Here is a 27,392-nt window from a genome sequence, read left to right as displayed (position 1 = left end):
AAGTATTTGAAGATAATTATCAAGAAAAGAATAATATATAATTATTGGGTGTGTTGAGTAAGATATGTATTACAGAGGCTTTTTTTTTTTTTTTTTTGCTTTTTGGGTCAGACCCAGCAAGCTCAGGGGTCACTCCTAGCTCTGCACGCAGAAATTATTCCTGGTGGTTCTCAGAGTACCTTATGGGATGATGGAGATCGAACCCAGGTCGGTTGAATGCAAGGTAAATGCCCTTCCTACTATTATCATTCCAGCCCAAGAAGCTATTTTTAAACACATAGATAAGTTGATTAGGCACAGACAAGAAGATGTAAAGCCTCAGAAAAGTGTCTGTAATTTAAGTTAGCTGTGTTTCTGATTAATATTTTTGTTCATAAAGTCTGTGAACATAAATCTCTAGAAACTATATATGTGTCTATATATGTATTTGTATTCTGGACTACAAGATATTTAGGACTCCTCACTAAAAAAGAAAAATAATTTAAATGTCAAATGTGGTGAGGCTAAGATAAATCAGAAAGAGAAAAACATGTATCAGATTATCTCACTCATGTAAAGAATCAAAGCATGGGAACAGACATACCCAAACAAAAATAGCCCCTGAGTTTAGTTACCATTGTGAGAGAGGGGAGGGTTTTGAAACTGTGGAGGTGATCCAATGGATGTGGTAGAAGATACTGGTATTTTGGTGGCAGGTGTGGTGTCATAACATACATTTAAAAGAGGAATAAAACTTTAAAAACATATACTTCTTCTAAAACAGATACACTCTTATGAATCAGGATTCCCTCAGGAAAACAAAACCTTTATTTTATATCTTAATTGTGTAACATTTTAAAGTATCATATGAATGTCTTCTTCATTTTTATTTTGTATCAAAAACTTCTATTTATGCCAGGTGAAACTTGAAACAAAAATTTCTGAAATAGAATAGAACAAATTAAACCCAACTACAACTTTTATATTTATAGGAAGAATTTCTTCTAATGTAAGCACATGTAATTTGTGGTAGGTTTTCTTTGGAGAAGTATTTAAGAAAAAAAATTGAGATTAAAATTGGGTTAGCTGTTTGAATTTTAATCAGATTGAGAATTTCTGATGTGTTTGTCTAAAATAATGCCTATATTTGGATTATTTTATCATGTGAAGTGGGATAAACTAAAAAGAGGATATTTTTCTTCATTCCCTGAAATACTGTATTTCTAAATTCTGCGAACAAGGGGCAACAATATACAAAGCACTGTCCTGTCCACTGTCCTTCCTCTGTTCACCAATTTGCTGGAGTGGTCACCAGTAATGTCTCCATTGTGAGACTTGTTGTTACTGTTTTTGGTACATCGAATAAGCCACGGGCAACTTGCCAGGCTCTACCATGCGGGAGGGATACTCTCAGTAGCTTGCCGGGCTCTCAGAGAGACAAACGCCCTAACCACTGCTATCCAGGGCTGGGACAAAATATAAAATCAAGGAAATTGTATACTGACAAAGATTCTTTGAGACTCAGGGATGCCATGAGCTCTTCAGAACCTATGATAGAGACAAAGAGAAGGGCATCCTCCTTACTCAAGATCTGAGTGAGCTTTGACTTTAGCTTGGGAAAGATCTTGAGAATAAATCATCATTTTGGCGAAGTGGTCACTCGTAGAGAGTTTTACCATGAAATCGTAAGCCTCCATGATCAATAACAAAACTTGAAAAAGAAGTGAAATAATTCCTGGTAAGTTATTGTGAGACATCCCAGGGAGATGCCCAGAATCTATAAAGGAAGTAAGATTTTGAGTGTAGGGTATAAGTATGAGTCCTATTAGGCATTAATAAAGGATGAATTATTTCTTACAGAATGCATGCTAACATATTTCATATTTTAAAATAAAGTCAGGGGCTGGAGCAATAGCACAGCGTGTAGGGCATCTGCCTTGCACGCAGCCAACCCAGGTTCGATTCCCAGCATTCCATATGGTCCCTTGAGCACAGAGTCAGGAGTAACCCCTCTGCATTGCCAGATGTGACCCAAAAAGCACAAAAAATGAAGATAAAAATAAAAATAAAGTCAGTTCATTATTTTCATAATAAATGTGTTGCCGGGCCGGAGGGATAGTACAGTAGACAGGGTATTTGCCTTGCACTCGGCCAACCCCTGTTCAATTCCCAACATGCTGTATGGTCCCCCAAGTAATGCCAGGAGTAATTCCTGAGTGCAGAGCCAGGAGAGACCCCTGTGCATCGCTGGATGTGACCCAAAAAAAGCAAAAATATAATGATAATAAAATAAATTTGTAGTCATAAACATAAATTAAACCTATACCTTCAAGATTTTCATTAAAATATATTTAAAATACATTAAATATTGTGTGACAAAAATTATACTCACTGTAATAAACATGCTACAGAGTTTTACAATGTTAAAGTAAGTTTATGTAAAAACATTTTAGTTAAAAAAGTCTTACTTTACATGAATCAGATGTTAAATGATAAGCGTTTGCAGATAAGTGCTAGTACCACTTTCAGAACAATTCTACAGTCAGAATTCTTAAGTTGCCAGCTTAAAACCAGAAACTAACTTAAGCTGATTTAAGCAGGAATGGAAGTTATTAAAGGATATTCAATAGCTTGCATAACTGAGAGACAGCTGGAGAAAAAGATAGAGAAGTTAGATAGCCTTGTCATCCATTCCTAATACACAGAAAGAATGGGCTAGCCAGGATTCTGTGGACACCATTTATCAAACAACGCACACTGTGGTGACCACTTATCAAACAATACAGACTGAAGCTTGCATGCCTCAATATGGTTGGCACTCACACTTACCATGGATGTCTCTTGTAACTTTAGTGGCCTGGTCCTTTATGAACTTGTTTCTGCTATAACTAGTATGACCACAATATTGCATCTTAAACAGCTCCCAATCCAAAGTCTGAGGTAGTCATAAGCAGAACCTAAGCTGCAAGAGAGATCAGGGGTAACTCAATATATAAAACTCTCTCTATATTATTAAAATTCAAAGTAAGGAATTATAAATTTTTTTTAAAAATAGCTCTGATATTGAACAGCCAAAATATAATTAATACCCTAATAATTGTTTTTTATTTGAATAACCACATTTTAGTTTTAAATACTGCTGATAATTTATTTTAATGTGAGCACTATTATGACTGGTCTTTAGTTTTAAATTTCTGATCCATATGCTAGAATGTAAATAATTATTTTCTATTATTATTATTTACTTTTATACTTGAAAAATCCTATTGCATGAGTTATATAGGTGAAAACTTGGAAAATATCCTTCACTGAAATTCCAACAATCGGAAGAAAGGAAGAGAAAGGAAAAACATGTTCTTCTAAAGTCTAAATAGCATAATTTCATTTTTTGTTATATATGGCAGAAATGTTCCTCCATAGAAATGGAGGAACCATATCTCAAAACTGATCAAAAGGGCATTATGGTAATACCTGCTGCTAAACCGCCCCTCTTGGAGAGCCCGGCAAGCTACCGAGAGCATTTGATATGCCAAACACAGTAACAACAAAGTCTCCAATGGAGACGTTACTGGGCCCGCTCGAGCAAACAGCATGATACATTATGTTGAATTTCCTGGGAAAGAAAGTTGCATAAATTTTGCAGAGGACATTTAGCAAATATGGATATAAAAGTTTTAAAAGTTTTATTTGTTAATATTAGAGAACATAGGTCGTCAAACTTTCTCTAATGACTCAAATAGTAAGTATTTTAAGCCTTTCTGGACCATATGGTATCTTTCATAGTTACTCAACTCTAACACATCCTGCCAATAGCAGTTAGGCAATGTGGAAATGAATAGGTATGGCTGCATCACAACAAAACTATTTTTAAAAATATGGTCCATAGGCTATTTAGTTTGAATATTCATGTTTTAAAAGTTTAATATTATCAACACATGTACCTAATACTGTAGGAGAGGGGATAAGTAGCAGAAAGCAGATCAGAAATAAGATCAGAAAGATGAAAAGTGTTGCATCTCTGCCTTTTCATAATAATCCTCAATAGGACACTGAAGAGGAGTATCTGAGTCATCAACCTTAAATAACCTGTGTTTACCACAGATATTTTTATTTCTTCACTCTATTGGGCATTCCCAAGGACAACAATGTTGAAATTGCAGTGAAGGGGCTTAGTAGTAAAGACATGAGATACTGGGTTCAATCACTGGCACAGGAAAAAAAAAACCTGTTAAATTGCAGTAGAATGCACCTTGACTTTCTAGGCTCAAAGACTTGTTCTTTATTTACAAAAAACTGATTGTAAGACAAAACTGAAAGGAGAGATAGTGTGGTAGAAGTAGAAAACCACAGAGGCAAAGACAGAGACAAAAGAAAAGGCCCTGCTACAGAGGGATGCGGGGTGATGGAAGGAAAGTTGGGGACTCTGCCGCTGGGAGATGAACACTGGTGGAGGGATGGGTGCTGGAATATTGTGTGACTGAAATCTAATCATGAACAGCTTTGTAAGGGTCTATCTCACAGTGAGTGAATAAAAAAATAATAAATAAATAAATAAATGCTTGCCTTAACTATTAAAAAAAAAAGAAATAGAAATAGAAATTCAGGGCAGGGATTTAGCACACTGTTTAGCTGCAGATATTACCATAATGACCTTTTGATGAATTTTGAGATATGATTCCTCCATTGGCCTTGTTCACAGGAGACAGAAACGTTGATACTATAGTCAATTAGATAAAACTTTGGTAAAGGTTGAACCTGTACCATTCCTCCTTGCCCTGGCAGTAGAGCCTCCACCTATGATAATGGCAGTATAAAGACACACACACCACACATACACACACACACACACAAAGTAAGTAGTAATTTGAATTGAAGAAGCCCATGTTTAACTTAATTTCACCTTATAGGAAATTCTGAGAAGTTTAAAAGTTGAAAGAAATTTGTGCCACCAGAAAGGTTGTAGGCAATATAGTCAAACATGGAGAAAATCTCCTTTATAATCACTTTCTTCAGTGAGTTTCTTTAGTCAAATTCCATGAATACAAAAACTGGGTAGTTGCATATCTCCAAAATTTTTCTATGACCCTAGTAAATAAAACAAAAACATTTTTGTATAGTTCTACAGGTCAGATATTTAACCTGAATCGACTGGACTAAAACTTAAGAGTAGAATGTGTCCCTTTTTGGAAGTTGAAAGGAAAATTTTACTAATTACTTTACCAACTGGCAAAATTAAGTTCTTGACTATTGTGAGAAAACGGAAAAAGTGTTCCTGTTTTTTTCTATCGCCATAAGCTGTAAACTAATGACTTCAGAAGTAAATGAGACTCTGTTTTAAGAACTCAGCTGAAGATTTCCATAGTCCTTAACTCATGACTCCTTGCTCCAACCTCAAAGTCCTTAGCAATTGAACTGGTATCTCTCTCACTACATCTGTCAAACCCACTATCCTGCCCCACTTTTCCACATTCTAAGGACCCAAGTGATTAGAGGGGGCCTATTCAGTTGATGAATGACATTCTCCACATCTCAAAGTTCTTAGCCTTAACCATATCTGAAAAAGTTCTGTAAACTAAAATGTGAATATTCTTGTAAGGACATTATTCTACCTGCTATGATATCTTTTCCCCCCCCCTGTTCTATTTACATGGATATTTGAAAAATATCTTTGAATACATGGTCTACCTACAAAGGCAGACATTAACATACTCATGGATATGTATTGACTATAGATATTGACTCAAAATCTGTCTTATGATTAAAGCAGTTGCTTTATTATTATTGTTAGAAGCACTCAACTAGAATCTGAGATGTTTTCCTTATAGATTCTGTCTCATATGAGTGACCTTCAGAAAATCACTCAGCTTTGGTATTCAGTTTCCTTATATAAAAGATGAGAAATGTGGACTTGGAAATTTTTAGATTTCCCATAAGTTAAATACATTTATGGTCTGAAAATCAGGGAAGGGAAAATAGTTATAGTTTAGGCACACAAAAAAAAACCGCAACAACCCCCCCCCCCCAAAAAAATCAGAAAAGGTTACATAATAAAAACCTCTTAGGAGCAGTAAAGGCTATCTGATGATAAGGGAGAATATATTTTAGGCATAAAACAATAACAAGACTTACATAAGGAAAACTCAGGAAAAGTAAAGGCTATCTTTGATGTTCTCCCCACATACACTATTTTTTTAACCATTACATATGTATTTTAATTATTTCAGATATTTGCTTTCCATTAATGATTTTTCTTGTGGTCTTTATCAATTTCATTTTTATACTTCCCTCTCACCATACCATTAGTCTTTCCATGCCTTCTCATATTATTCACGAGAGGCTTAATCTCTCAGAGTTTAACCTTAGTATTTTTCTCCAAGCATGTCAATAAACTAACTTTGATCTTTATTGCAATATAGTATCTCTTGCAAATCTAAATTAACCTATTTTTCTAGTACATAATACTACTCAGCGATGAGTTCAAGTTGAAGATCCCAAACACCTAAGTGAATTTTTGACATCAATACCACTTCAAGAGCCAGAGAGATAGTATACAGATTGGCTTGCATGCAGCTGATTCATTTGATCCCTGGCACCACATAAGGTGCCAGGCCACTGCCGGGAATGATATCCGAGCAAAGAGCTATGATGAAGCTCTGAGCACATCTAGGTGTAGCCACCCCACCCCCAAAGAAAGCCAAAATATTAATTTTCAATTTTGGCATCCCAAAATCACAATAAAATTATAATAATTTTACCAGTACTGCCATCCAAGCACATAAAGAAACTAGTCTTTCCTCTTTCCTGGTAGGCAAAACACAAAAAGTCAGCAAGTATAGAAGTTTAAAATAATGTTCTTAATCTGCTTGTGCAAGTGATAAAACCTATTTTGTAATTAATTTTTTAAAAAACACACTGCAAGTGTAAGATCTAGCAAGACATTTAGATGACCACAATCTTGTGACACAAGTCTTATGAATTCAAGGAACCACTTAAGGCAAACCAGAGGTCTAAGACCTTCCTATCTCAAAAATTACCTGCTGCTAAAGTGAATATAAAATCACAAGAGGAAATAAGTAAATTAGGAACAAGTTAATTCTATTTAAAGTCCAGATTAACAATCTGTTGTACTAGAGAACTTTTGTATAGTTATTTGTCATCTCCCATGTGATTTCAATAGGTGAAAAAATTTTAGAATGTTTGGAATATAACTTAATTTTTCCTAGCACTGGATTGCCCTTTGCTACCAAGAAATAATCTCGCTATAAAATATACAAATAACATGGTTGACTGCACTATCATTTCAGACCTGGAGGAATGCAGCTCTCAAATGATAATCTTTCATTGTGTGACACCTACTCTTTTTTTTTTTTTTTGCGGGGGGGGGGTAGGTCTGCCATGTGTCCCATTTTGATAGTGTATATTTTGCAATTCCATTATATCTTGATACAAAAGCAAATGAAACAATGAGTCAGAGCCTCCCATATCAGCACCTCTACATTTTGTGCAAAGTATAAAACTACTTCTCAATCTGTAAATCCTGATGATGTTCCTTTGCTCTTTTGTCTAGAACTTATGTTTCCAACACAGACCTATTTTTCTCACTTGTGAATATTTTTAATACCACATTACAACCAAAAACCTTTATTACCAATTGCTATTTTCAAAATAAAAATGTCAAGAATACATACAATTATAATTTACTTTTGTTTGTTTTGTTTAACTTTTCTTTGGTTTGGGGGTCACATCTGGAAGTACATAAGGGTTACTCCAAGTTCAGTGCTCAGGAGTCATTCCCAGTAGTGCTTGGAGATCAAGCCTTTGGAATGTAACCATATACTTAGCCCATTGAGCTATCACTCCAGCCTCAAAGTGTGTATTTTATTAACTTGCATTAGCCTTTACAAAGTAAGACAGTGGGCCTCATATGAGAAACAAGTTCACCAAACCTTTATTGATTTATTTAATGGTTTAGGGACCACACCTGGCTGTGCTCAGGGCTCACTCCTTAGTTCTGAGGTTATGGTCACTCCTAGGGAAGTTTGTAGGACCATTTGAGGTACCAGGGATTAAACTCAGGTGAGCTGTGTGCAAGGCAACTGCCTTAGCCCATACTACCTCTCTGGCCCTTGAAAGACCCTTTCTTTCTCTTATATTATTTGATAAATCTTGACTATTATTCTTGATACCTGCAAAGGGATTGCTACGGATAGAGAGGCATTCTTTAGGTGACTGGGAGATACAGAAATTACCAGGCTAGTCTTCACAAATCACAAATCATCCTGTTAATCGTCGATTGCCTCGAGCAGGCCCCAGTAACGTCTCCTTCATCCTAGCCTGAGATTATATTCAAGGCTCTTTAGGAGAATGAGCCCCATCATTGTTACTGGTATTTGGCATATTGGGTATGCCACGGGGAGTTTGCCAGACTCTGCCGTGTGGGAAGGCTACATTCGGTAGCCTGCCAGTTTGTCCAAAGTAGGAATGAGATAATAAGATCTCATAATAGTCTGAAATGGACCAAATACATACACAAATTAGGCATAAAACTATTATAATAAAATGTATACTCAAAGTGTATCTTGGTTTAATTCTAACAATGAAAGAACATTATTTAAATGTCATTTTTGCCCAATGTACCTCTCCCACCCCAAATAAAATAATTGAATGAGAACCATTTCTAGAGATTTTGATGTAGCTTAAGATCTCACTCCTTAATGTTTGTTTCAGTTGTCAGGTGTTTATACATATTGTTTTTCTCAGCTGTAGATTGAATTTTCCTTTTTGAGATGCTTAACTTTCTCCATCCATGCACTCCCAAGATCACCAGGCTAACTGAATCTAAATAAATAAAAAATATTAACATTCACATCCAGATATAACTCATTGTCTTAACAAATGCTTTTTTTTTTAACACTTTCATATCCAAATGGTAAAGATTGCATTTTTTTTTACCACATTACAATTCTTAGGGGCTATACAAAATACAGAAGCTTTAAATTGTGTATAAAAATATTTCAAACCAAAGAGACTTTTTGATATTATATGAAGATACATATATAACCATTATTTATCTGCCAATTACACACATAATTAGGTTTAGAATGTAATGTACTCATGATAAATATAGTACCTTAACTTAATAGTAAAATTCTGAAAATGTTACTGCATTCTTTAACACTTGATAAAGGTGACACTTTTTTTTTAATACTGACTAGTGACACTACTCTGGTTTCCTTTTACTTCAATGCCTAGCATTTGTAAATCACATGGCATACTTAATTTTTTGCTTATGAAACATACTTTTCTTCCCCCAGAAAACACTCACTAATTTCTGAGTATGTGTATTTTCTAACCGATCAGACTAAATTTCAGTGAACTGTAACCACTTGGAAATAAACTACAGGTAATCTTGTGAATAAACTACTGGAAACAGATGCTTCAATCTTAAAAGAAAACTCCTGAATTTTCAAGGTATTTAAAACCCACAATTCAGCAGCCAGGAAGTCACAAACCTAACTCAAATCATGAGGCTATTCTGTAAAGAGGAGGACTAGCTTTCGCTATTTTGTATATGGATCCTTTTCTGACTTCGAGTTCTTTGAAGTTAGGGGGGGGCACTGTGTATTAAGAGTGACTTTTCACGGTAACATTTCAAAATACCCCAAAAGTCAATGAAATCCTCTTAGAAAACCAACCCCCCCTTAAGATTCCTTAGTAGGGCCAGGACTAGAATACAATCTGGGATCTGCAATCACGGTCAATGTAAGAGCCCGTTTTTTAATTTTTTTATATTTTAACTTGGGAGATCTTATGGAGATAAGATTATTGTTTCTCTGCTCTTAAGACACTCACTTCTCCAGGTCTGGATTCTTAAGGAAATGATTAATAGGGCACCTAAGGAAATGCAGAATAAGCCCATTTGCATTTTCCTCCTTGCATTTTCCACATAGGGTGAGCAAAACTGTCTCGAATTAGTTCGTCTTTTGGTTTAATTTGGGGCCCACGTGGCGGGAAAACAAAGAATCCCACTTCCCCGCACCTACAATGCATTCGCAGGTGAGCTCTACTTGTCGTCCAGCTTCACCTGCAAAGGAAACACTTTTTTTAAAATTAATTAATTTTGGGGTCACACCCGTCGATGCTTAGGGGTACCTCTTGGCTCTGCATTCAGGAATTGGTCCTGGCAGCACTTGGGGGACCCGAGGGGGTGCCGGGGATCGAACCCGGGTAAGCCACGTGCATGACAAACACTACCTGCTGTACTATTGCTCCGGCCCCCAACACTTTTTATTTTTAACTTTCCTCTCCTTCCCTGATTTTTCTGAGCATACTGCCCCTAGTGGATTCGGCTCTTTCCTGCCCACCTCCACCGCAACACACACCACTGTCGGGGAACTTCATCTTTTTCCCGTACCCCGCTTGCTTTCGTCTTTCACGGGTTCCGAGACTGTAACCCAGCCCGGCGGGGGGGCGGGGGGGGCGGGGAGGGGGGGGAAGGAGGAGAGAGGAGAAGGGGGAGGAGCTACGACATACAGAACACACTACGCATGTGCACTCCCGCGCCACCGCTTTGCCTCTCGGGTAAGGCAGGCCGCTTCCTTTTCCTAGCGCCGTGATGACTCTCGCGAGAGTTGCCGCCGGCCGGAAGCCGCTGACGAGGGCTGGCGGGCCTTTTCAGCTTCTCGTGTCGCTGCTGCTGCTCCTTCTGCGGTTGTTGCTGCGTGTCCCGGGACTGGCGGTCCGCGAATTATGACTTCTGCCCTGGAGAACTACATCAACCGTATCCTCTGGTTGTCCCCTGGGCTTTCGTAGGCATCGAGGCGGCCTCTGCGCTCAGTGGCCTAGAGCCCGAGGGGTTGAGATCGGAGGCGGCTCGGGGCGCACGGCCGCTGCGGGACGCGGGCTGCGCGCGCTGGGCTGATGGGGAGCGTCCGGGGCCTGGTCCTGGCGATCTCTGCATCCCCCACTCCCCCCGTCTACCCCCTCCCGCAGTCTTGCAGTTAGCCTAGTTTTCCTGTGCCACTAGAGATGAGCTCTTGATGAGACGTTTCCAGTGCCCTAGGCCGTGGAAGCTCCAAGTTTGAGAACAAGAGGATCAGGTTTGTGAAACCACGTGCTTGTCCTGTCCCATGGGCTTTTGCTTTTTGGTTCAGGAGAGCAGGAACTGCCTAACTAGATGGTCCACCGTTGACTTCGTGAAATCGCATTCCTTTTTTTTTTTTTTTTTTTGTTAGGGCAAACAAGATTGGGAGGTCCAGGGAAGTTCGAAGTAGCCCGTGCAAATGTTAGTGTTTAAATTTTATTATTATTATTTTTTAATTTTAAAGGTTTTGGGCCACACCCGGCAGTGCACTCTTCTTGGTGTAGCTCTCTCTGGAGCACAGCAAGGGTGCCTGCAGTAAAAGTCTTAAGATTCTAATTTCAGATGAAGAAAGGGAGCAATATGTCGTTCAAAGTCAGTCTTTTTTTCCCCCCTCTTTTTTTATTTTTTTAGGGTTGCTTTCTCTTAAAACAATGTAATTACCGCAAAGAATTACCTATTTAAAATGTTTATATGTGCATGTCGCGACTAACGAAAAGCTTTTCCTTAGTTCTGCCACCTTTTTCTAGTTGTTCAGACCATTTCCCTCCCAGATGTGGGTAAGTTTTGAGAGTCCAGCTCCTAAGAACTGCTTTCCTTGACTTGCTAAACAGGAACGGTTGCCGTGATCACGTCTGACGGGAGAATGATTGTGGTAAGTGCTTGGCACTGTTTACAGATACGCGCCTGTTCGAAAAATTTTGCCTAAAGCCTGTGAATTCCTGTGCTTGGGCACCACAGCAAAACCTGTTCTTGCAGTTTTCCTATAACTCCGTTCTTGATCTCTTTGTTAAGCTGTTGTCAATACATATGTTCTGCATTAGTAAACAGGGAGTAATTGACGTGCAAGGCATCTAGGCTAGTAGGGTCTAACTTGAAGGAGTTCCTATCCACAAAAAAATGCAGATGTTTGTGTTTTAAATTTCTTTCATTTTTAATTTTGATTTTTTGGGGCTACATGGAACAGTGTGCAGGGTTTACTCCTGTCTCTACTCTCAAGAGGTATTCAAAGGACCATATGGCAGGACATAACGCCAGGGATTGAACAAGGGTTGGCTGGCATGCAAGAAAGTGTCCCAACTAGCTATACTATCTGCCCCTTGCCCCATTTTAAAATTTCTTCCTCATTTCCGTGTTCAGACACTCATGACATCAAACATTTTAAATTTTGTTTTTGCTTCTTAGAAACTTATGCACGTTGTCAAATACAGACATTTGGAAATACTTTAGTATCTTAATTCTTCAAGAAGACTTTTATAAACAACAAATATTTAGAGATAGTTATTTTGTCAAAACCTAAATTTATTTTTAATTTTACTTATGGACATTACTTCTGATTTTATATATTTTGATTTTCAGGACTTAGAGATTTTAGTGAGTTAAAGCTAATACAAAGTGATGTTTCTTCAGAAACCTGGATGGTATCCGAGGTTGTAGTAGACCAGTTTATTTGAAACAGGAGTCATAAAAACTTTCTATGATAATTTCCTTCAAGTTCTGAATAGGGTTGGGTGAAAGGAAGTTAAACTGAGTGAGGGAGCACTTGTGTGTGTGAGGCCATGGATTTGGCTCTGTAGAAACAACCGTCACAACAAATTCTATTTCTGATGATTAGAGTTCTGCTTTACTGGGTTATTGGGATGATTAAGTGAATACACGTGACATACAACACTGGCAAATAATAAATGCTCATTTAAACGTTGGCTTAATATTTGTGTTTGTATATATTTGTGGGGACTTTGAATATCTGAGAAATGGTAATTGTATTTGCTTCTTCATAGAATGGCAAAGTAGTTTATTGTCCTGAGTCTGAAACTAATCTTTTTTTGGAGGTGAGGGAAGAGGGATTGCACACCCAGCAATGGTCAGGGGTTACTCCTGGCACTGTATTTAAGAATTACTCCTGATGGTGCACTGTGGATCAAACTGGGTGCGGCACGTTCAAGGCAGTCGCCCTACCGCTGTAGGATCGCTTGGTACTACAGAGCTAGTCTTAAAGTAGGAGTAAATATATCTCAAATGATAGGCGCTAATTGTACTATGCTTAGCATAAAACCAAGTGCTGAAATAGCATGCAGTGATAGATACATTGCTACACGTAACATATCTATTTCCCCTACAGTTTGGTTTAGTTTGTATCCTTAGATATCCTTGTCAGAACTACATGTATAGAGTTTTATATTATTTCCTCAGAAATAAGTTCCTCTGCTTTAAGTGCTCTTGTAACTCAACACTGTACACTCATTAAATATGTGTTGGAGATTTTTTTTTTTACTGCCTCAAAAACAACAGGTAAGTTTTGTCTCGAATACTTTAGATATTTTGGGCCAATAAGATAATTCAAAGGGTTGGAATATGTCCTTTGCATGTGAGCAGCAAGTATTGCATTTCATATTATCCTATCATATTCAAGTAAGTAGTTCTCAGAGTATCCCAGCAAGTAACATGGTGTGGCTGAATTTACACGCTGAAGTATGTTAAAATAATCTTTTTCTCTTAATTTTTCTTTCCAGGGAACATTGAAAGGTTTTGACCAGACCATTAATTTAATTTTGGATGAAAGTCATGAACGAGTGTTCAGCTCTTCACAAGGAGTGGAACAAGTGGTACTAGGGTTGTACATCGTAAGAGGTGACAATGTGTAAGTAATATCTTACTAAGGCAAGTTAAATATGCACCATGTGCTGCTGCCCTGCTATTTGGAAAGGTTTTCCTGAAAATATTTCAATGTCCTCTATGTGTAGTTATATAAGAATTCATGTGTTCATTTGTTCAATAAAAATATTTTTCTAAATCTATTTAAAATAGCAATGGATTCTTTTATGCGTGTGTCTTTGCTGATACTTAACCATATTTCTAATATTTAAGTGGTCTGATAGGTTCTAAAAACAGGTTTAAACTTCATTTTAGAGCTTTCTTTAAATGTTCTTCTAAAAGCCCACTAATTTTAGAGAAACAAAAATAACTGCGGTACAGCACTCAGTTTGAAATCTCGTATGAGCAGTTCCAAATAACTCATAGCAGAATTTATAAGGAAGTACTAATCTATTGTTTTTCTTTTGCAAAAGAAAGAAATAGGGCTAGTATAATTGTCATACATAAGCTGTTCCTGGTTATACTTTAGATCGATTGAGACATAGAGGTATAGCAACTTGAGATTTTAGTAGCAAATTAAAAGCCTACAGATAGTATAACTATATTTAAGATATTCAATATGTATAAAATTTATTTCTGCATTATATATCTGCATGGTAGTAGTTAACGAGCAGTGTAAATGTTGTGTACTTGAAAAGTGACTGATAAGTTTTGTTAATGCATTTGTAATTTTAATAGTCACATACAGTGAATAGCTGCTGTATTACAGTCCAGCCATAGAAGCCAGAGATTGTTGAATCGTTTTTCTGGTGTATACTAACTAGAAAATGGATGGTAAGGTAGCAAAAAACAAATTAGCAATAAAATGTTCTTTGTGGTGGGCAGGGTATAGAAAACAAAGCAAGTGCTTTAAGAAGTGTACTTTGCCAAATACAGTAACAAGTCTCACAATGTTACTGGGCCCGCTTGAGCAAATTGATGAACAACGGAAGGACAGTGACTGACAGTGACCTTATCACCTTTATGTGTCCAAAGTATTTGACTTTTTATCAAATTTATACTGATAAGTATTAGAGATAAATTGTACGTGAAGTTATAGGTGATAGTTAAAAACGAAGCTCAATAGATGTAGCCCAGGAATCTAATTAAAGCACTTCATGTTTGGGTTTTGTAAAAACTGATTTTAAAATGCTTTCCTGTGCTTCTCTCTAACTTAAAGCTTTAAAACAATTAAAAGTTGCATGAGACACACTAAGCATAACTGATAGACTTGAAGGTGAATTTTGTACTTATACTCCATTGAGATCATTAAACATTGCAAATTTGGTCTTTTCTCAACAGAATCAATTTTTAAATCTTACCTACTGTGAGGATTTTAAATGACTGAATTTTAAGGTTGACATGGGATCTTGGTTTTATGTTTAGAAAACAGTACTTACTGCTAGTTGGTTCCTTTGCTTTTATTAGAGACCTAGAGGCTCTTATGTAGCTTATGGCAGGCAAAGTTTGCTGCAGCTGTGTCAAATTCAGTGCCTGCCCGACCCATGGCAGGCACTGGCCCAAAAGGCTGCCACAGCAACATGTGACTCATGGGCCCTGATCCCCTTACCTTGGGCCTCAGGGATAAATTTGGTTACAGACACTAATAAAATCAGGCAGATTTCTGTATTTAAGTATTTGTAGCATGTGCTTTCATTAAACACTAATTTGAGCCCAGTAGCTAGCCAATTTCTTAAGTAATGTTTTATGTATTTTCATTTGGTTGTAATAGTTCCTATAGCTGGAGATTGGGCCCCTTGATTATCATGGTACTGCACTGCAGCACTGTCATCCTGTTGTTTGTCTCATTGTTCATCGATTTGCTCGAGTGGGTGCCAGTAACGTCTCCATTCGTCCCAGCCCTGAGATTTTAGCAGCCTCTCCTTACTCGTCTTTCCCAACGCTGCCGAATTGGAGGCTCTTTCAGAGTCAGGGGAATGAGGCCCGTTATTGTTACTGTATTTGGCATATCAGATATGCCATGGGTAGCTTACATGGTACTAGTAAAATTAATTAAAAACTATGAATGTTGAATTGAAAAACTTAATAAAATTGAAAAACTTGGTCAGTCTCATGAAATAGTACTTTCTGGGTAGCTCTGTTCTACTGGTGTGTGTGTAGAATGTACTCGATTATCTTGTATTTAAATTGGATAAACAGAAATCATGGAAAGGAAACTTTGATACTAAATACTATTGCTGGGTTTCATTTGTTGGTGTTTCTCAAATAATTTGCATATTTAGTAGTGAATTGGTGGTGCTTTTGCGCACCCCCCCCAACACCTCTTAGACTCTGGACTGAGTTGAAATTGTAGGTTTGGAGTCTCCTTTAACCTTATCCAATCACCATAGTCTGTTGTGTAATGATGTTTTCGAATGTTGTCAAATAACTTCATCCTCAAATATTGTTACCACTCTTGGTTTGGGAGCCACACCTGGCTATGATCAGAGCTTACTCTGCTTTATTGTTCAGGGACTCCTGGCAGGGTTTGGGGGACATTGTGGGGTGCCAGGGATTGAACTCAGGTTAGCACATACCTTACTCACTACACTGTCTCTGGCCACATCTTCACTTTATTTTATGAATATTTTTATCAGTTAAGTGCCCTTCACTATCATGAAGATGTTTAGTTTTCACTTTAATTATTCTTTACTGTGTTCTTTCAGTTTTATTCAGGATTAATGTTGTTTTAACTTTATTTTCTCATATTACAGTGCCGTGATTGGAGAAATTGATGAAGAAACAGATTCTGCCCTTGATTTGGGGAATATCCGAGCAGAACCTCTGAACTCTGTAGCACACTGAGGGAAAATCACACATGGGACATCTGTAAATTTTTGTACAGAAACTGATTATTCTAGGAATGATGTGCAGACTTTTGTGTCATTGTAATATGCTATGTAAATTAAAATATTTCTATGTTTTGAGAGGAGCATTTTTGCCTAGTCATAGGTTTGGTAGGTTGGTTTTATTTTTATATTAAATAGTGTGAAGAATATTTTGGAAAGGGTCAGGGAAAATATCTCATTTTAATATTTATGAAAATCTAGTTGTAAACTAGCCTGTTAGATCAAGCATACAAATACCGGAGTAGTGCAAGATATGTATACATATCTTTCCCTTATAGTACATTCACCAGAAGGTAAGTCTATCTTCTGCAGTTACAGAAACCTGCATTTTTAAACTGATCCCCAGGATATTCCAATAAGGCCATAGGTGAAAATCATGTAATTGGGGGCCCTGGATAGGAAATTAGGTCAGAAGGGGTTCAAAACTGGGAAAGTTCAGAAATAATTATCTAAAACATTCCCACTTAGTACACTGCCCTAGGGCTACTTACCAGTTTTGAAATGGGTAAGAAAGTATCTGGGCAATGGAAAAAATTCTAATGAAGCTATTCATCTAAAAGAATTGAGTATATAATCTTAAAATTCTATTTTGACTTTAATTTTTGAAATTGCAGGATTTACTAGAAATGCTAGTTGTTATTTATATTGAATAAATAAACCTGTTTATATATTGAGTGTGCTTGCTGTTACTACCAACATCCACATCTCAAAGTTTCCATAAACCTCATTGCAAAGGAAGTAAACATGGTTTCTTCATTGGTTTATTATTTGAATTATTTAAGTAGATAATATTTCATGCTTTCATACAGGCTTTCTAAGATTTGTATACAGCTTACATGGGGCTGGAGCAATAGCACAGTGGTAGGGCGTTTGCCTTGCTCGGGGCCAACCCAGCCAGCCCAGGTTCGATTCTTCTGCCCCTCTCTGAGAACCCAGCAAGCTACTGAATATCTTGCCCGCACAGCAAAGCCTGGCAAGCTACCCGTGACGTATTTGATATGCCAAACTAACAAGTATCACAATGGAGACATTACTAGGCCTGCTCAAGGAAATCGATAAACAAAGGGAGGACAGTGACGGTGAAGTTTCAAATGGTGTTTATATATGATACAGATTATGCCACTCCAATGGCAGCCCAAGTGTATTTTTGTGATAAATTATAAAGATGGGGCCAGAGAAGATGGGTACAGGGGTCAGTGTTTGATGAGGAGTCAGTTTAGCCCTGGACTCTGCATATGGTCCTGGCCACGCTCAGCACAACCAGGTGTGGCCCAAAAACAAAATAGAAAAATATCTACATATCTAAAACGTATGTACTTTTATGAGTTGTAGGGCATAAGTTAAAAGCATGTACTGTAATGCTTACACTTTCCTAGCTTTTGATGAAAGGGTCAAGGGATTGGAAAAGCTTTTTTGTAAGCTAAGGAATACTAAATATTTCAAACCTTGAGGCCATGTGGTCTCACATCGAGTCATCTCATGTAGTAGCAATAAATGACAGTAGACATGGTAGTTTGGTTCACATACATATTTATGAAGAAAAACAAGAATTGGAGAAGACTTGAATTTTCCTTTGAGTTAGGCTACATTACCCAGATCAACTTGATTGATACTTAGTTCAACCTAGTTGTTGATTGATATTTAGATCAACTTGGTTAATACATTTGATTCGTGAAAAGCTTAGGAAAAGTTAGTATTAACTCCTTAAATACTTTTCATGGTATAAAATTTTATCAATTTAGTACCAAAATGAAAATGGATATAGCAGGTGGATGATTTTAGTTAGAAATGGGGCTGGAGCGATAGTACAGCAGTTAGGGCCTTGTGCAGCCGAGCTGGGTTAGATACCAAGCATCCCATATTGTCCCCGAGCATGGCCAGGAGTAATCCTTGAGCATCGCCTGGGTGTGACCCAAAAAGCAAAAAAAAATTATCAAATGTCATTAAACAATAGAGTTTTATGTTGGCAAATGTTCCAAAAATGCAGAAAGAGGGCTAGAGAGTAAGACAGGTTAAAACTTGGCATCCCCGCTGGTCCTCTGAGCCTCAATGGGTGATCTCTGAGTGCAGAGCCAGAACTAAGGCTGGATATAGCCAAAAGCCAAAAAATCTAAACATATACCAGTTTTGTCAAGAATGATAGCCAGTAGGTGAAGTGGGCAATTAGATATTTTCCTAGCATACCTGACAATATATTGCATTATAAACCAGTAAAGTCATCTTCCCCAAACAGTTTCTAACAATGTCTAAATATTCCAAAGTTTATACCTTACACAGATAACTCCTGTTATCAGAAAAACAACATGAGAGGTTTGTAGGGGAAGTGATTAAAAATAATTAACCATATGGTATATGCTCTAGTTTAGGTGATGTAACAATGTAACAAGTATTTTGCTTTAAATATAATAATTCACAATAAGTTAGGTTTTTTTTTTTTACTTTAGGTCACTCTTTTTAAAAAAAATTTTATTAGTGAAACACCATGAGGTACAGTTGTAGACTTATAAATTTTTGTGCTTGGGTTTTAATTATGCAATGATCAGATACCCTTCCTTCTACCAGTGCCCATTTTCCACCACCACGGATCCCAGTATCCCTCCCGTCCCCCATTCCCCACATCTCACCCTGCGTCAGTGGTAGGGCATTCCCTTTTGTCCTTTCTCTCCTTTTGGGTGTTGTGGTTTGCAAAAGAGGCATTGAGTGGCAATCATGTTCAGTCTATAGTCTACTTTCAGCATGCTTCTCCCATCCTGGGAGGATCCTTCCAACACCCTTTATTTGGTGCTCCCTTCTCTATCTGTGCTGCTTTTTCTACTAACATGTGTGGCTGTCCTCCAAGCCATGGAGTAAACCTCCTGGTACTAATCTCGGCTATTCTTGGGTGTTAGTCTCCTATTTTGTTACTTTATGTTCCCCAGATGAATGCAGTCTTTCTATATCTATCCCTCTCTTTCTGACTTCTTTCGCTTAGCATGATACTTTCCATGTAGTACCACTTGTATGTAAATTTCATGACTTCATCTTTTCTAACAGCTACATAGTACTCCATTGTGTAGATGTACCAAAGTTTCTTTAACCAGTCATCTGTTCTCGGGAACTCAGGTTTTTTCCACATTCTGTAAAGAGTGCTGCAATGAACAAACAAGTGAAATTAGTCTTTTTATACTTTATGGTGGGCTGGAATGATAGCACAAAGGGTAGGGTGTTTGCCTTGCACGCAGCTGACACAGCCGACCTGAGTTTGATTCCTCCGCCCCTCTTGGAGACTCCGGCAAGCTACCAAGAGTATCTCGCCCTCAAGGCAAAGCCTGGCAAGCTACTGTGATGTATTCGATATGCCGAACACAGTAACGAGTCTCACAATGTTACCGGGCCCGCTCGAGAAATCGATGAACGGGAGGACAGTGACAGCTTAGGTAATAAAATTCTGCAGTGAAAAGGGATCTCAAGTAGAAGAAATTTTAAAGCCAGGCATGTGCACCATCTTCCCCAAACAGTTTCTAACAATGTCTAAATATTCCAAATTTTATACCTTACACAGATAACTCCTGTTATCAGAAAAACAACATGAGAGGTTTGTAGGAGAAGTGAATAAAAATAATTAACCATATGGTATATGCTCTAGTTTAGGTGATGTAACAATGGAAGTAACAACAAGTATTTTGCTTTAAATATAATAATTCACAATAAGTTAGTTTTTTTTTTTTTTTTTTTACTTTAGGTCACTCTTTTTAAAAAAATTTTTATTAGTGAAACACCATGAGGTACAGTTGTAGACTTACAAATTTTTGTGCTTGGGTTTTAAACCCAGGCATGTGCACCACTGTTCTTTAATCATGGGTGGCATAGGTAGATTTTTAATGCTAATTAATTCAAATTGAATTTCTTTTTGCATTAGCACTGTTACCTCCACGAGTGGTAACATGATTGATATTCACCATCAAATTTTTTATGTTCTTTAATGAAACTATGATTTTGTAATCAGTTTCTTATTTAAAAAGAGGCCCAACTCAATTTTAACCTGTAATTACCTCTGTGCTTTGTGAGTCAGACGCTAAGTGCTGCTTAATAATCTAATCGACGTATTTCTTGAGAGGATTTTCACCATTTTTTTAAGGGCAATTAACTGCAAAAGGAACTTAATTGTTTTCTTTTTAATTGAAAAGAAACTAGCATTTGTCAGAATTCCAACTGAAAGAATTAGACTTTATAAGGAAACTGGTATTGGCCATTTTCATTGTAATTTGAGAAAGTCATCACTTATGATCCTAGGTAAGTTCTTAGAAACCAACCATGACTTTAAAATAATAGGCCTATAATGAAAGTAGGTCTAATAATGACATTTTGTTTAGACTTGACCAGTATTGTTTTCTCATCAACATATAATGAAATGACCAAACAAAACATTATTGGAGGACCAGCCATCTTGGGGTGTTTTAAATATTGAGAGCCTTACCAATAGCGCAGTGGGTAGGGCGTTTGCCTTGCACGCGGCTGACCCGGGTTCAATTCCTCTCTCCCTCTCAGAGAGCCTGGCAAGCTACCGAGTATATCCCACCCGCACGGCGAAGCCTGGCAAGCTCCCCGTGAAGTCTCACAATGTAGCTGTTAACTGGTGCCTGCTTGAGCAATTCGATGAACAGAAGGAGGACAGTGCTATAGTTGCTACTCTCTGGTATTTAGGAAACCCAAATGGTGCAAAGTGATTCTTGCAAAATTATGAGGGTAGTGGGATACCCCCTTGGCAATGAGTTTTGAGAAGTAATAGAACCAAGATACATCTGAAAAGCACTTACTTTGTCATGGTTCAAGGAACACAAAGGCTAGACCCCTTAGGAGAGAAGTTACATGAACCAGAACCATGCATTCTGATAGGGCATAAAAGACAACCCAAAGTTTGAAACCTTTCTTTTAACAAATCTGAAATCCTGCAACTTACCTATATAATGAGCTTTGGGAAAGCAAGTGGAGAATACTTCATCCTGCAGGAATCATGATGCAGGAGCACTGACGGTGGGTCTGTGTTAGTCCACAGTTCCCAGGTTCCTCACTATTTTCAAAATATTAAGTAATAAAGATACTCAGACTCACAAAAGTTTATGGGAAAACAAGAGAAAGAAACTCCCTAGCAGAGAGAACTTAGTATAAAGTATGACTCATTTTGTAAGGTTCTTATAGGAAAACTGGGTCTTTATATTATTTATCAAATAAAGAATGAAAAGGATTCCCATTTGCTTCCCAGAGATGTCTTGCTAATGTAGGTTCCATCTGTGTTGTTATGACTAATTTCCTGTTTATACTCAGGCTCTTTTAGGTATTTATTTGACCTTCTACCCCTCAGGGAGTGTCCATTAACTCTTGGTTTCCTGTGAGCTCAAGAGTTGGGTCAGAATTTTTGGTCTTGTGAAATTAAGCTACCCAGCCTCCAGAAGAAAGTACAGGAATTTTCAGGATGTCTAAAATGTAGATGTTATCATTCTTATATTTAAGACAATAATAGCAATAATCGCTGTCTTCCAGGATTGTGACAATGAAATTAGACTATTTTAAAAACCTAGTATGTTACAGTACTAAGTAGTTATTATTCAAAGGCCAGTGAAAAAAATTATAAATATAGCTCCTATGACCTTGGGTTTTCAGTTTCACAGTCTACCATATCTCCACAAGAGGGTGCCATGTATAAAATATGAGAAATTCAGCTTATGTAGAAGTAAATTTGCATTGTTTGAGAAAATATATAGGAATGGTCAATTTGTTGGATCTAAATTGATGATATTTGAAAACAAAAAAGTCACAAACTGGGACTTCTGTATTCTGAACTTGCATAGTTTATACATGCTACATTTTACAGATTTACTCATTTAAAATACTATTTTGCTAATTTAAGTATCTTATGTTAACTTGGGTTGCTCACAGTTTTTAAATCATGGAAAAAATGGATTAAACGTTACTTTGTTGTTATATGCCAGAACAACAGCAAAAAAATATCTTCACCTAAAACTAGATCCATTTAAAAAGTATTGTCCTATCCTTCAACCAGCTACAATTTTTCCTTTTCTGGATGTGGTCAAGGTGTACATGGGAAGGAGAAGATACAATTGGATGTCTTCAGAGACTACTCTGCCTGGAGAGGGCAGGGTGGATATCTGCTCCTCTTGTCACTGTCACTGTCCTCCTGTTCTTCATTAATTTGCTCGAGCGGGACCAGTTAACATTGTGAGACTTGTTACTGTGTTTGGCATATCGAATACATCACGGTAGCTTGCCAGGCTTTGCCATGCGGGCGAGATACTCTTGGTAGCTTGCCGGGCTATCACTCCAAATAATTAGTGTCAGGAATTGAATCTTGCTTCCCATATGCGAGACATGCACTGCACACTAGCTTGTTAAGAGACCTCTATAGCCCCAGCTACAGATTTTTTTTTAATCACAAGATTCTTAATTCTCTTTCTTAGTCTTGTTTACAGGGATTATTCATGTGAAATTTGGTCAAATGCTTGATATAATATCCATTCCTTGTCTATAACAGGGAACAACACTGTGACAAGTGCTAAGTTGGACTTCATAAATTCACACTGCCTCCTCTTGGTCACTGCATCCTATCCTATCTGTCTATTTTCTAATTTTGTTAGGGATTTTGGTTATGCCATTAAGGTATACCAGGCACTGTGATAGAAGTTTTGAACCTAACAGAGAATAATAGAAATTTTTGACACTATAAAGTATGTCTATAATGTCTATCAATCATGCCTTAGCCAAATGATCTTCAGAGATTTATAGACCTACGTCAGGTGTTAATTCATCAAATTATTTCAATACTTCAGGATATAAAGCAAGTGGAAACTATCTTTTACAATAAGTATGATTTATAAGAACATTTCCCCAATGTTTTTCCCTGTTTTAATATTGAACAGACTCTAGGTTTTATGACTCAAATGATAAGGCAAACTAGGATTTCACCAACAGTTTTCTATCGTTAGTTTAAAGCGTATCATCTGCTGCCTATGGTCATCATGTGGTCAATGCTGAAGCAATTGCCAAAAGCCATTCTTTCAGAAAGGTTTCCAATATCTCCTTAGTATCACATAAATCATCAAAAGCCTTAGGGGGTATTTTTGTTAATACCTTATTAATGCTATCATTTTGTACATGTTCCATTTTAAAATAATTTGCTTTGCAATTAACTTGCCAGAAGTGGCACAAATGCTACTTGTGCTAAAAACTAGGATCAAAACCACATCCTGTGGGACTGGAGATATAACACAGGGGTTCGTTTAAGTGTTTGCCTTGCATACCCCTGGAAACACACAGTGCCCAGAGCCCAGTCACATTGGAGGCCCTTGAGCACTGCATTGAACAACTGGGCCAGTTCTGAGCTAACAATTGTGGGGAAGGACCCGAGGGCCTTCTGAACACCATTTCAGAGCTTCACTACTCCCAAATCCCCAAATATCAAAATGTTATTGCTCTTGAAATACAGTAAAAGAAAAGAATAATCCAGAAAAGGAGATGAGGTTGAGAGGGGTGTTTTTAATTTCAAAACTTTTAAAAACTAGGGCTGTGATGTGAGGAGTCAGGTTTTAGCTTGTAGATTTTAGCTTGTATGTTCCAGGTGTTAATTTCTTCATAAAAATGGGACAAATATCCTTGGTTTCTTGTGAAGACTAGTAGCACTGCACTGTAGCACCGTCCTCTTGTTGTTCATCAATTTGCTCGAGCGGGCACCAGTAACGTCTCACAAGAAATTGTGAAACTTATCGTTACTGTTTTTGGCATATCGAATACGTCACGGGGAGCTTGCCAGCTTTGCTGTGTGGGCAAGATACTCTCGGTAGCTTGCAGGCTCTCTGAGAGGGGCAGAAGAATCGAACCGAGTCGGCCGCATGCAAGGCAAATGCCCTACCCACCTTGTTATCGCTCCAGCACATTAAATACTTCCCATAACACGTACTCAATATTACCTATTGTGACTCAGGAAATTCTTTAGAAATAATTAAAATATTCCCTAATTACATTCTTTGATGGGGGAAAAAAACTAGTAAAGTTCTGAAATGACTTCTATGTTTACGGGGGGGGGGGGGGGGGGATTAAAGTTTCTTTTCCCTGTGCAAAAAAAGTTCTGTTAAGTTTTGATCACCACATTTTAAAAAGTGTCCATGTGAAATTAGGGGCAAAAGTAATTAAAATTAAAATGATTAGAAGTCATGAAAGGATTAGATTCTCAGTGTGGGAAAAAATAAAGTAAAATAACTACTAGAAGTCTGACACGAAGAATGAATATATAATATAAAGGTAAAGGCCCTCCCGTTGATCGTCGATTTGCTCGAGCAGGCCCAGTAACGTCTCCAATGGAGACTTTGTTGTTACTGTGTCTGGCATATCGAATACTCTCGGTAGCTTGCCGGGCTCTCCGAGAGGGGCGGAGGAATCGAACTCGGGTCGGCCATGTTGGCCGCTTGTAAGGCGAACGCCCTACCAGTTGTGCTATCACTCGATTTTGTACATTGAAGTATTGTACTTTAGTTTAAATGAAATTCTACATAAAAAAACAAAATAGGTGATAGCACAGTGGGTATACTAGAAATTTTCCTTGTACATGGCCTACCCAGTTTGATCCCAGACACACCATGTACTGCCAGAAGTAAATTCTAAACACTGAGAATGTGACCCTCAAACAAAACAAAAATAGGAATAATTGAACTTAAGTGATATATTGGGAAATCACTCTATTCCTGCATATCTGCTGTATGTTGACCTTAATGAAAGATGATGTGCTCAGTAAAGTGGTATTTGAAGGAAATGTATAAATATACTCAATGTATGGCAGAGACTGCAAGTGTTCTTCATGTGTACAAACAGCATCATGGAACTAGACACACTTGAACTGGACCTTTAAGGATAGTAACTATTTGCATATACAGTTTAGAAACCTATTCAATTTGGTATATACTCAAAGGTGGGAATAAGCAAGATATGTAATAAATTCTTTAAGCAATAAATTGTTGAACGTTCTATCTGGACAATAATTCCTCAAATCCTTCACACTCCAGAGAAAGGACAGGTTTTCAACCAGCTCCTGGAAAACAACCTCTAAACCACTGGAATATCCCACCTGGTAAAAGTGCTTCTGTATCTTACTATCCTGGGATATGCTTGTTTTAGTTTCCTTTGTGGGGCATAGTCAAGGTCAGCTATATGGAAGCTGCATATCTATGTGACAAAGCACTGAATTTCCAAATAATTAAAGATAAACTATGTTGCATTAACTTGGATTTTATTATTCTTTAGAAATGGAATTAATTGGCAAAGCACAATGTGTTTTTCAGCTCTTATAACAGAATCTATGCCAAGGAAACTAGCATTTTAATTGAATAGACTAAGATCTGCTATCTTTTATGTACACTCTTCCATTTTTCTTAGAAAACAGAAAGTTTCCAAGATTAGGCAGATAGATAATAGAGGGGTTAGCAGGCCCATGCACAATCCCTGGCAGCACATGGCCCCAGAGTATAACCCTGGAGGCACTCTAATGCCACTGCAGTTCCCGTAATGGCGCCTGGCACCACAGAGCCTGAGCAGCACTGACTCAAATAGGTTGGGCAAGAATTCCCAGAGTGGCTCTTGGGCCTCTGATTACCAGTCAGAAGGCCTCCCACTGAACCCCCAAAAAAGGATTTCGAACTGTTATTCTTGATTGACAATGAATTCAATTTCCTGTAAATGTTTTCTGCAAACATGTCTTTTCCAACTACTATAAATATCTAAGTAACAAGAAAATCTCAGTAACTTGGGATCAGTTCATTTTGGCTCTGTAATATTCAAAGAAAAATGTTTTAAAATGTTGAGAGTAAGTTTATGTTATAAGAATTAGCCTAAAGGAATTTTTAAAGTGTAACATTCAATTGCAAGTAATAATTGTCGGTATTATATCAGGAAAAAATACCCTGTAAAATGTTGGCAATTATTTTGAGTTAGTTTAAACATCATGGAAGTTTGATTTGAAAGAAGGTAAAGATCCTCCTCTTGATGAATACCCTTTATGGTAAACAAGGAGAGAGCACTTAAAATTAGAAAGATGGAACTGCTAGCAATCATCTGGATAGAATCTTCCTGGATAATGCTGATTCAGGAAAGCAGAATCAAGCAGTGAAGGGTTGTTTGTATCCTCAAACAGGAGACTGAATTTTAATCTTGGCTTGTACCACTTAAGTGTAAGTGAAAAAAATAGCCAGGCCTCCCCAAGGTTAGAGTTTCTCAAATACTCAGATTTCTAACTGGGTTGTCGGGAAAACTAGATTAAACAATACATGGAAAGTATTTCAAAACCACAAAGTGTAACATAGAAGGAAGTTACGAATATCTCTAGTTAAGTGTCTCTGTTAGAAATGCATTTGACTACAAGCCCTGAAAACCTTGGTTTTCATTTATACAGGTAGGAGTTCATTAATATTAGGAGCAAAAGACAAAAAGTTCTGAGGAAGGCCAGTTAGGCCTAGGGCAAGTTCACAATGAGTTATTCAGTTAGTAAGTGCTCTATTTCTTTGCATTGTCATTCTTTTGTTCTCATAAATTAGTCAGTGGCATCCTATATCTCTGATTTATTTTCTAAAATGAAAGAAAAAATAATGAGGCAATAGACCAGGAGGATTACTCCATAACTTAGAGGCCAGCCGGGTATCCTAGAGGAAAGGGCAGTTTAGATAGAGAAGGGAGCACCAAATAAAGGATGTTTGGAGGATCCTCCCAGGAGGGGAGATGCATGTCGAAAGTAGACTATGGACTGAACATGTTTGCCACTCAATGCCTCTTTTGCAGACCACAACACCCAAAAGGAGAGAGAGAACACAGGG

At 37.6% G+C, this 27,392-nt stretch overlaps 1 protein-coding gene and 1 non-coding gene across 2 annotated transcripts; both read left to right on the top strand.

Moving 5' to 3' along the window:
* The first annotated feature begins 10,650 nt into the window (after positions 1-10,650).
* LSM8 (LSM8 homolog, U6 small nuclear RNA associated) lies at positions 10,651-17,216 on the top strand. Its single transcript, XM_056118540.1, has 4 exons — positions 10,651-10,759; positions 11,674-11,714; positions 13,573-13,700; positions 16,408-17,216. The coding sequence occupies exons 1-4, from the start codon at positions 10,729-10,731 to the stop codon at positions 16,496-16,498; spliced, it is 291 nt and encodes a 96-aa protein (XP_055974515.1). The 5' UTR covers positions 10,651-10,728; the 3' UTR covers positions 16,499-17,216.
* Positions 15,165-15,299, top strand: LOC130027880 (small nucleolar RNA SNORA5). The gene has a single exon (XR_008793094.1). It is a non-coding gene; the product is annotated as a small nucleolar RNA SNORA5 (small nucleolar RNA).
* Positions 17,217-27,392: the final 10,176 nt, after the last annotated feature.

The sequence above is a fragment of the Sorex fumeus genome, unplaced genomic scaffold (assembly GCF_029834395.1).
Source record: "Sorex fumeus unplaced genomic scaffold, SorFum_2.1 ptg000037l, whole genome shotgun sequence".
NCBI lineage: Eukaryota > Metazoa > Chordata > Mammalia > Eulipotyphla > Soricidae > Sorex > Sorex fumeus.
This window is presented reverse-complemented; position numbering and strand designations above follow the sequence as displayed.

Excerpts from the sequence above, each read along its gene's own strand:
- LSM8 (XM_056118540.1), top strand. The coding sequence starts at position 10,729 with ATGACTTCTGCCCTGGAGAACTACATCAACC. Across the intron at positions 10,760-11,673 it reads CCTGGAGAACTACATCAACC|GAACGGTTGCCGTGATCACG; the intron begins GTATCCTCTGGT and ends CTTGCTAAACAG. Across the intron at positions 11,715-13,572 it reads CTGACGGGAGAATGATTGTG|GGAACATTGAAAGGTTTTGA; the intron begins GTAAGTGCTTGG and ends TTTTCTTTCCAG.